The 10360-nt window shown below is 59.5% G+C and overlaps 2 protein-coding genes across 2 annotated transcripts in view; one reads left to right on the top strand and one right to left on the bottom strand.

Moving 5' to 3' along the window:
- SCAI (suppressor of cancer cell invasion) overlaps positions 1-348 on the bottom strand; it is a 45253-nt gene extending 44905 nt beyond the window's left edge. The window contains exons 1-2 of the mRNA XM_030507369.1: positions 214-348; positions 20-64 (exon numbers count right to left, since the gene is read on the bottom strand). Of these exons, the coding sequence (XP_030363229.1) occupies positions 20-64; positions 214-266 (98 nt within the window). The 5' untranslated portion in view covers positions 267-348. The remainder of the gene's footprint in view (positions 1-19; positions 65-213) is intronic.
- Positions 349-456: 108 nt separating this feature from the next.
- Positions 457-2408, top strand: RPL35 (ribosomal protein L35). The gene is made up of 4 exons (XM_030507384.1): positions 457-1029; positions 1246-1382; positions 1784-1865; positions 2188-2408. The coding sequence occupies exons 1-4, from the start codon at positions 1027-1029 to the stop codon at positions 2335-2337; spliced, it is 372 nt and encodes a 123-aa protein (XP_030363244.1). The 5' UTR covers positions 457-1026; the 3' UTR covers positions 2338-2408.
- Positions 2409-10360: the final 7952 nt, after the last annotated feature.

Below are 10360 nucleotides of genomic sequence, written 5' to 3'. Positions count from 1 at the left end.
CCGCCCGCTCCCGCCTTACCTGGGCTTCCGCTTGCGGCAGGGCTCCTCCGCCGGGCCTGGAGCTCTGAGGGGACAAGACAGCGGTGAGAGGCGAGGCAGCGGTGAGGGGCGCGCCGCCGCCGGGCCTGCCCCGAGGCGCCCGCAGCCGCCGCCGCCGCTCCCGCCCGCCCGCGCCACCGCCCCGCCCGCGCCTCGCCGCTCCGCCCCCCGCACCTGGAGGCTGGGCCGGTGCGGGGCAGGCGCTGCCGGGCGACTCCTCTCACCATCCGCGCCGCCTCCCACAGCTCCCGGCCAGAGCCGCCAGCGCCGCCGCGGCGAAGGCTTCGGCTGCGCGGAGCGCGGCTGCCGCCTCACGCTAGTCTGGGCCGGCCTCGCCCCGCCCTCGCCCGCGCCTATTGGAGGAGCGCCAGGGCTAGCGGAGAACCGGCCCTCTGATTGGCTGCACGGGCCATCACTCAGGAGCCCCCTGCCCGCCGGTGAGGCTCGGCGCCGCTGCCTGGATACGGCGGGAGGCGGCGTGCGGCGGCGCCACCGTGCGGGCGGGCCTGCCGCGACTGGCTCCTTCCCGCCGCCCGCCCGGCCACCTGCGCGCACAGCCCAGCCCCGGCCCCGCTCACACCCCGCCCGCCGTCACGTCCCCACCGCTGCCGGGGTAAGAGTGCCGCACCTCGGCCGGCGCGGGAACACCGGCTCCGCTCTGACAGGGCTCCGGCAGCTGAAAGAGGAGGGGACGGCGGCAGGGCTCGGCGGCAGTGGCAAGGATCCGCCGCGGCAGCGCAGCAGCCCCCTCCCGAGGGCCGAAGCCCCCGCGCCCGGGGCTGCCAGCGCTGTCCCGCCGCCTCCCCTGTCAGTGCCCACGGCCGTTACCACTGCGCTGCCGGCGGGGTGGGCAATGGGTTCGCAGCGCAGGCTCCTCCCCCCGCCCAGCCGCGGATTGGTAGGCTCCGCTCGGCAGCGCCCTCCGCCTCCTCCTGTCTCCGCGCGGCTTCCGTCCTTCCTGCCCGGAGCCGCGCCGGTGCTGCCATCATGGTGAGCGCTTCCCGGTGTCTCCCGGTGCAATCCGGCGGCATCCGCGCGGGCATCGCCACCGGCCGGGCCCCGCCGCCGTCACGATGCGGGGGGGATAGGGGCGGGCGGGGATGCGGGGCTGGAGGGGCGGCGGGAGGCCCGGGGCAGGGTGCTCGGGGAGGGGGGAGCGCGGCGGGCTCCCGGTAGCGGGGCTGACGGCCTGTCCGCCGCACGCAGGCCAAGATCAAGGCCCGAGACCTGCGCGGGAAGAAGAAGGAGGAGCTGCTGAAGCAGTTGGACGATCTGAAGGTGGAGCTGTCGCAGCTTCGTGTGGCCAAAGTGACCGGCGGGGCCGCCTCCAAGCTCTCCAAGATGTGAGTGAGGCCCGGCCCGTGTCCCGGGTAGTGCTCCTCCGGGGATCCGCTGAGCGGCGGAGGAGCCTGCCCGAGCCTTACCGGAGGTGTGCGCGGCACTTGCAGCCGGTACCGTGTCTGAGGCGCGGGCCGGGGCGCGCTGTGATAAAGGGGCGCATTCACGGTGTGTGCTGCCCCCTCGTATTGCAGCAAAAAGGGGGGGAAATGGTAAGGAAAGTGGGTTTTTGTGTCTGTGCTCGGACATGTTGAGATGCGCTGGAAGTTGTTGGTATTTTGCTACAAGGTGCTGCAGCGTAAGTTACTTGGTTGTACCGTGGACAGGTTTTCTCTTTATGGGGATTTAGATCTGTGGTGCTGGTCTGGCAGCGTGTTCTGAGACATCTTCCTTTTCTCACCTGCAGACGTGTGGTGCGCAAATCCATTGCCAGAGTCTTGACTGTTATCAACCAGACCCAGAAGGAGAACTTGAGGAAGTTTTACAAGGTAAGAACAACCATCTCACATAGAGGTCTTTTATCTCTTTGCTATTTTCATATACATACTTTGTAAAAAAGAACCAGTTTTGTAGATTGTTACTTAAAAGCTCAAGAAGAAAATGTTCAAGCTCTCTAGTTGTGGCTCTTTTGTTATTGCAAGACTACCCTGAATTCTGTAAGCTTGGTGTGAGTCTGTGTTGCCAGGAGAGTCTTCTGGACAGCATCACCTCTCTGCGGTGTTGTAGAAGATGCTGGTCTTCTTGAGCTCATGCACCTGACTGGGACATCGCCATCTCTTAAACTCAACTGTTGTTTATTTCTGCAAACAGGGCAAAAAGTATAAACCTCTTGATCTGCGGCCGAAGAAGACTCGTGCCATGCGACGCAGGTTAAACAAGCACGAAGAAAACCTGAAGACCAAAAAACAGCAGCGAAAGGAACGTCTGTACCCGGCGCGGAAATATGCCATCAAGGCATAAACCTGCAGGGTGCTGAGAGTTCTTAATGATACTGGCTGAGTATGGCTCATTAAATAGAGTTTTGGTTGGAAGCTGTCCTGGTGGTTTTTTGGTAGTAGTGGGATAAAGGCATCATCAGCTTCATGAGGAGAAATCAGAAGGTTTGGGGAAAGTTTATTTGAACTTCTAATGAAAATAGTAGTTTTAAGATTATTGTCCTCTTTGAAGAGCAGGCGCATGAGTACAGGTCTTTAAGCTGGTTCAACTTAATGTGTAAAAAGTGTTTAGCTTCAGACTGATTTGAAATGGAAACTTGACACAAATGCTTACAGCGAGTCGGTGTTCATTGATCCAGTAGCTTAAATGCTTAGTTTTTGTCTTGTGCCGGTGTTTCGTGTTTGGTGAAGAGATTTGCTGAGGTGTTTTAGCAGATAGCATTGAAACTGAAGAATTCCTTCAGCAGTTGTTTTGGATCTCTGTATGACTGGTGCCAAAGAACCTCGGTCTGTCCCTGGGTCAGGTGGATGCTGTAGGTGGTTTGCCAGCTGAGCTGTGGCGAGGGGTGGCCAGAGGCTGGTGCAGCCTGCTTCCAGGAAACTTCCTCAGTTTCAGCAAGGAAGCCAGGTTCCTGCATCATCCTGCAGGTTTGTTCCCACTTGCAGCTGATTCGGTCTTTGCAGACAGCTCCTGAAGCGTGAGGCTGCACGCGGGGTGATGGGGATGGTGAAGGCTCCAGCTGGTGTCACCTCTTGGTGGGGTGTTTGTGTGTTAGGGCAGGACTGCAGGTGCTTGCGGACAGTGACCTGCACAGGCTGCAGTGTTGCCTGTCAAAGCCTGCAGGCTAGAGCTGCACTTGCCCTCAAGTTTGGAGAGTAAAGAGGACATGGTTCTAGTGGTACTCAGGTATTTCTTTTGGATGAGGATGGTCCAACCAGGCTGTTGTTAGCACACAGGGTTTCATGCTTTGGGGTGGGAAAAGGGGAAGCTCAGTTCCAGTTCCAGTTAAGTTAGGAAAATGTAGGAGGAGGTTGATAGTTCCAGAGCAAGCATTCTTCTTATGTGCATGTGAAGGAAACTTGGAAAAAGCTGAGCTAAAAGGTTGTTTCTTCTCAAAGTCAAGGCACTCCCTGGTCTCACAGTTTCACACTTCCACCTGTGAAGTGTGGAACTAGTTAAAGGCTTTGACTTTCTATTCCCCATGGAGTTCTTTGGGACTCAGATGGAGTTGCGATTCCAAAGGCCTTTTTTGGTGCTGATGTAAAGAAGAGTTATGAAGTGCTGCTCGTGCGTTGGGGATGCAGCAGTCATGGTTCTTGTTAGTGTAGCTAATGCAGTCTAACACGAAAAATTCTCTGCCCATTAGGGAGTCCTTAGATTGGATCCAGATTCTGTTTAGGAAAAAGGTATTAATTCTGCTTGCTGAACTAAGCGTAGATCTGAAGGATTTCTGAGCCTCAAACAAGTTTTAACCAGATAGAGGTCTAATTACGTGCAGTAAAGTGAATTTCCCATATATTGAGCTGTTGGGAGGGATAGCTTTGCAATGATGCTGGTACTGGCTGCAGTGGCTTTGAGAGCTTAGCGTGGTCCTGAACATGATATTTCTGGCAGCAGAGGAGGCCCAGCCTGGCACGGCTCAGTCCCGAGCCCCAAATGGGGCCAGGCTGCTGAAACGTGCTGTAAGATGGCCTGTTGCCTGTGGGAACGGGCTCCTTTGGCTCACGTTCCCATTGCCATGAAGGCAGGCAGGGTTACACAGTGCTTTGTGGTGGGTTTCTGAATACCCTGCAGTGGCAGCAGCTACTCCTGGACAACCACATGCTTTCCACCTGCACACATGGCCCTCCAGCACAGCGCTGCCAGGATCCCAGATCCAAACACTCCTGTCCCAGGGAAGAGGCTGCTCCCTGTGCTGGGAATCATGGAGGCTGCTTCTATCAGGTTCTGCCCACTTGTGTTTCAGCCTCTTCTAGATGGGTGTTGCCCCATGCTCCTGTGGCAGCACTGCTGAGGGGGGAGCCTGATGGCTCTTGCCAGCATTCCCAACACGGAAAAGCAAAGGCAGGTAATGTCCTAATGGACTTCCAGAGTCTGCTCCCGAATGGCGTGAGCTGTGGGGCAGCTGGAAAATGAGGGTAGGAAGAAGGTGGATGCCTCTGATGACAGCATCGGGGAGAAGTCACAGGTTTGGAGAGCAGCATTGTGCCCAGAGAAGACTCTAAACACGAGCACAAACAAATAGCAGCTTGAAGCTGGCACCTCTGGGCATCTGGAGGAGCAAGGCCGTCTTTGAGGGTAAATTGGTTTTGTACGACTTCTCAGGTATCTGATGGGGATTTCGGTGACAATCTGCTGCATTTTTGAAGCTTTTCTGTACACTTTTGTAAATGAAGAGCAAACCAGAGGGTGCCCAGCTCGGTGCCACTTCATCCTGCTCCACAGCACTGGGCCAGGCACAGCATTTGCCTGCAGGGACAGGCTGTTTCTGCCTCCTGCCCAGAGGGTGCTGGAGCAAAGTGTGGGACTGCTCCTTTGGGAGCGGGAATGCTGGCACAGGGCTCTGCTGTCGGGAGGGGGAGTAGGTGACCTGCCAGACACGTGGCTGGGAAGCTGGGACTGCACCCAGCAGCCATCCCCATGCTGAAGGAGGAGTTGGTACAGGAGAACAGCTCAAGCTTCACTTGGTGCACAATCCACAGCAGCTACTCGAGGAGGTAAATGAGTTTCTGGCACCGCACTAAATCCCGGGGCTGAATTACTCCATCCACCTGTAGCAGGGTGGCAAAACCAACCGGTCCAGCCCTTTCATCAGAATTACACTGTCACAGAAGACATCCCACAGACAAGCAGCTCTTTAAATCAGAAACAGCATCCCAATTGTCTGAATGGATGGAGAGGTAAAGTGATGGGCTCTGCCACAGGTTTCCTCCAGGACACGGGTGGAGAAGACACTTCTTCCCTCTGCAGAGCGAGGCAGGTGCCTGTCCTGGTCCGTGTCATCAGCTCCTGAGGGTCTCCACTGCACTCCTGCACTGACCCAGTGCAGCTGCCAGTGCTGGCCCTGGTTTAGCACCAGTGTTTGCAGAGCATCAAGGCCTCTGAGGCTCAGAAATGTTTATTTTCCTTGTAAGTGCAGATGTCCCTCAGCATCGGAGCAGACTGCCCGGGGAAAGCTGCTCTTCACCAAATAAATAGTTTCCAGGGCGGGGATGAGGAAGGAGGAGCAGCCACGGGCTGGCTGCGGGGCACAGCCCAGGGCTGATGCCACGGCGAAGGGAGCCCTGGCTGTGTGCCCTGGGCAGTGCTGGGCAGGACCAGATGTTCCTCTCCCCAGCACAGCAGGCACCGGCCAGGCGTGGATGGTGTCTGGGAGCTGGCAGGACCCGCCCCGGGACCTGATTCTGCAGCTGGGGCAGGGGTCTGGGGTAAGGGGAGAGATGCAGAGGGGGCAAAGGTAGATGCGAGACGTACAAGGTCTCCCTTGGCCAGTGTTTACTGTGATGGACACAAGCCCCAACTCTTCTAACGCTCCTGGCATTGCTCCTGTTGCCTCTCTCCTCTGGGACGGCTCCTTAGCAGCTTTCCTGAGCGCTGACACTGAGGGCTGACCCCGGTTTCTGCACGCAGCAGGGCGTGCAGGGAGCAGGGTGAGACACACAAGGTGCTGTGCAGGACAGGATGGGCAGGGAGCTTGGGAACAACGCCAGATGCCCTTTGCCATTCCACATCCCTCCATGTGCCGGGGCAGAGGCAGTTCCGCATGGCTGCGTGTGAGCAGCGTGTCTGGCGCATCAGGCTGACAACAAGCCCCATGTTGTGATCACCCAGCTTGGTGGGGAAACACCACGTCCCTCCGGCCACTGCCCGGGGCAGCCGCCTGCTCCCTGCCCTGAATGCCCGTTTTGTTGGCCGGGCTGGGGGAGGACTTGCCCCACACTGCCCCGGGCCCGCTGCTCCCATCAATACGGGCAGTGTCTGGATGCAGGCGCTGCGCCACGGGACCCTGATCCCACCATCCAGGGGGCTCCCGGACAAAGGTGGTGCCTGGGTTCCCAGGAGACAGGGGCTCCTGTTCCCTGCCAGCCCGGCTGTGCTTCCAAAGGGTGATGGAAAAGCACTTGTGCAGAGCCCAGCCATGAGAGCAGCCTATGGGCAACCCTCTCCTTCCCCCTGTGCTGTGCCTTGGGGTGCTGCAGGGAATGGGTGTTGCAGGGTGCACCCCACCACCCTGAGGAGCTGCTGTGCCATGCCAGGGGCTGGGGTGTTTGGAGCTGGCAGTGTCAAGCCTGGGAACAGATTCCTGTTTCCACTGGTGAGTGAGTCAGCGGCGGCACCGCCAAGGCCCAGGGCTCCCTCCCTTCCCTCCGGCCACTGCCACCTCCCGCCACGCAGCCCTTTCCTGCTGCTGCTCGGGATCAGCAGCCTCAGCACCTATGGCCCGGCAGATGGGTGCTGCCTCTGTCCACTGCTCTGCCCCTGCCACCTTCCTCCTCCCCTGCAGCAGCTCCGTGCTGGGAGCAGCGTGTCAGCGCTGAGCCATGCCTTCTATGTGTGCCCCATCCCAAAGAGGGGGACGTGGAGGGATGCAGAGTCGCCTTGCTCCCGCGGGTGGGTTCATGCCTCGGTTTCCCCACCACACCTTCTTTGGCAGCCTCTTGCAGCTGCAGGGTGCTGGGAAGGTGCATGCAGAGCCGGCAGCGCCTGCTGCTCACCCGACCAGCGTTGTTTGGGTTGGTCAACACTTGCATCCTGAACCCCGCTGCACTTCCAGCCACAGCTTCATTGCGGTTACAAGAGAAACAGTTCCCCTCTGCGAGCGCAGCCCTGGCCAAGGGGAAGCACTGGAGCAGATTTGATGCTGGGCACAAACACACCTTCTGGAGGGAGCCTCGTCCACTGTGTCCTCCCCACGTCCCTGCTGGCTTTGGGTGCAATGAGCTGGTGGGTCTCAGCAGGGCCATGCACATCCCAGTGAGCTGCTGCCCTGCAAGCACAGCTCAGGGATGCGGAGGGCAGGGATGCCCTGGCAGAATGTGTGTGCAGAGCGGTGCCAGCTCCATCCTGTTGCGCTGCTGCTGTGACCAGGAGCCAGGACACATCCCCAGGGAGCAGGAGGGAGAGGCACATCGGGAAATGCCTCCCCTCCCTGTGCTGCCAGGGCTGCGCCCAGGCCTGTCGGCAGCAGGGACCATGCAGAGGGACGGGTCAGGGAGGGCAATAAAAATAGATCCCTGTGACGCTCAGTGCTGCTGCTCTGGCTTTGAAGCGTGTTTGCAATGTGGGCACAGCCCCAGGACTCGCTTCCACCTGCTCTGGACGCACATCACCTCGTTCCCGGGTCAGCAGCTCCCGGCTGGAGAGAAGAATGGAGGGAAGGGCCCGATTCCCATCAGATGCTCCGAGCACAGCCATTCCCAGCCCTGCAGCCCCCGAGCAGGCGGCTCTCGGCTCTTTGTGGCAAGGGAAGGGCTGTGTGGCCACCCATGAGTTGTTGGAGTGTCTTGTGCTCCGGGATGGGGTGGGCACAGGGCAGCCGGTGGTGGTTCGACTGCACCACTAAGGCTCCCGGCACCCAGGTGGAACAGGGACAGAGGTTTTCGATGCACCCTTAGTGTGTGCCAACAGGCTGTAGCCAGGGACAGGATCCATCCGGGATGTCACCTGGAGCAGGGCTGGTGCCATCCTCTACCTGCTGTGCATCCTGCCCACCCGATGGCTGGTCCCCTTACCTGGGGCTCACCTGCAGCCCCGGGACAGCTCTGTGCTGCACTGGCACCATGGCACGGTGCCAATGGGGCCCGCTCTGCAGCAGGGCAGGCAGGACATCCAGCCTGGTCAGCAGGGCCAGGAATGAGGCAAAACCACCACAAACAAACCAATCCCAGCAAGTAACTGAGAAAAAGCCAGGAGCGGGTTCACTGCCCGGCCTCACTGAGCGGCCGCATGTGCCCAGGGGAGGCTGTTTTCGGAGGGGGGTAGGATGCAGCGGAAGCCACCTCCTGCCTGGATGGCCTCAGCCATCCTTCCCCAGGCACCACATTGCCATCGTAGGGACCTAGAGCACTGCAGCCCCTCAGCATCCCTGTCTCAAGCTTCATTTGCTGCGTGCTGCTGAACTGAGAGATTTTAATCTTTTAATCATGTTATGAGCCGAGGTGGTGCCGGCCACGCACAGGAGGAATGTCTGGAAGTCAGCAGCGCCCAGCGCGGCGGGAGCCCATCCTGTCCCTCTCCACATGTCCCCACCGTGTCCTGCTTGGGAGCCCCATCCAGCCTGCCTCGTCCTGCCTAGGACCAGGACCAGAACCTGGGGCTGGAGACCAGATGGGACGGGCTGGTCAGGCCATAGGCAGGGAATGTTGGAGCAGGCACTGAGACTTTTCCATGGACCCGTCCTGGGTTGTGATTCCCTGATGTGTAAGAGCAGAGGAAGGGGATCAGGGTGACTTTAGAGAGTGGGGGTCTGGGAAGCCTGAAGGACCCAACACAATAACCCCATCGGGAAACAAGAGCCCCTTTGCTTTTGCTCACTGCTGATGTTTTGTGGGTGGGGAGGTGGAGGTAAGGCAGAGCCCCCCGTGTCAGGGGCTGCTCCCGCAGTGCCTTCACCCCAGCTTTTACAGCACTGGTTCTTTAACAGCCTGTGCTGCTGCTGCTCAGCCCCATGCTGCTGAGAAACCCTCGTGAGGCTGCACGCTGCTGCTGGCTTGATGCCCTGCATCACCTACATCATCCTACATCACCCCTGTCACCCCCAGCCGTGGCTGTGGTGGGACAGGGCTGCATGTTTTGGGGCAAAGCCAGGCAGCCATCGGTGGGGAGCAGGTATTTCATAAGGAGTCTGTCATGTGGCATAATTAAAGCTCCTCGTTACCACGGTGTTAGTAGCAGCGAGGGGCATGCTCTCAGAGGGGCGCCTTTGCAAGAGGCTCCACAGCTGCAACGAGATGACACGCGGGTTTAATTACTCCCGTCCCCGTGTTTTTATCCCAAGGGGAGCAGAGGGGTGTCCCGCAGCCCAGCCTGGCGCAGCGAGGCAGCGCAGAGCCGCAGCAGCCCCTGCTGAAGAACAACAAAAGCCTGGAATTAGAGATGTGCTGCGAGTTTACTTTACTGCAAAAATATGTCAGAAATCCGTATTGTTTGGACAGGGATTTGCTGGGGATCGCTGGATAAAAGCCTGGCAGGGACTCAGCTCGGGGGGGAAAAGTCAGCCAGCTCCTTTCTCCTGGTGAGAACTTGAAGCCAAGTGAGGGATGCACAGCACCGCTGGAGCAGGGGCTTCGACATGAGCAGGGGCAAGGGACGGTCAGTGCTTTTGTGAGGTAGAGCAGGACCTGGGTGCAGAGTGGGGCCAGGGATGCCAGACTGCCCCGTGCCCCACACTGGCTTTGGGTCTGTGCAGAAGGAGACACTTCAGTTGTGCCAACATCCTGGGATGCCGGGTTCAGCCACCCCATGACAGCTCTGCGGCTGGAGCGCGGCCACAGCACGACGGGACACCCGGTCAGTGTGTAGGGCGGCCGCCCTGGCATGTACGGACACAGGCAGGATGGAGCTGGGCTGAAGGGGCTGTTTTCACTGGTCCCCCCTCAGGAGCTCCACGCTCACCACATTCTGCAGCAGATTCAGGGCAGCTGCTCCCGCCGTGCTCACGCTCAGCTGCTCCCTCCCTTCACCATCCTCCTTGCAGCGGGGCTCAGCTCCCGGCTGCTGCTCGGACCTGGAAGTGCCAAATCCCCTTTTCCCACAGGACCCATCCGGGCCTTTTCCCTCAGGTCTGTGCTGGGGACTCGCCTGCCTCTGAGCTGCCCACTCCAGGGTTTGTGGGTGCAGCCATGGGACTGTGCTGTGTGCCACCGCGGGAGATGTGGGGTGCCCTCCCCAGGCTCGGTGTGGGGAGCACTGCTTGGAGCCGCACCAGTCAGATGTGCAATGAACAGCAGCTACATGTGCCAGCAATGCCTGGGCACGCCTGGCCGTGGGATGGGGATGGTGAGTGCCTGCTCTGCCCGGCTTGGGGAGAAACAACAGCACACGCAGC

Source organism: Strigops habroptila, chromosome 15, assembly GCF_004027225.2.
Source record: "Strigops habroptila isolate Jane chromosome 15, bStrHab1.2.pri, whole genome shotgun sequence".
Classification (NCBI taxonomy): domain Eukaryota; kingdom Metazoa; phylum Chordata; class Aves; order Psittaciformes; family Psittacidae; genus Strigops; species Strigops habroptila.
The sequence above is the reverse complement of the archived record's forward strand: the minus strand, read 5'-3'. Positions and strand labels throughout refer to the sequence as shown.

Coding starts and splice junctions, on each gene's coding strand:
- RPL35 (XM_030507384.1), top strand. Junction 1,383..1,783: donor GCCTCCAAGCTCTCCAAGAT/GTGAGTGAGGCC, acceptor TCTCACCTGCAG/ACGTGTGGTGCGCAAATCCA. Junction 1,866..2,187: donor ACTTGAGGAAGTTTTACAAG/GTAAGAACAACC, acceptor TTCTGCAAACAG/GGCAAAAAGTATAAACCTCT.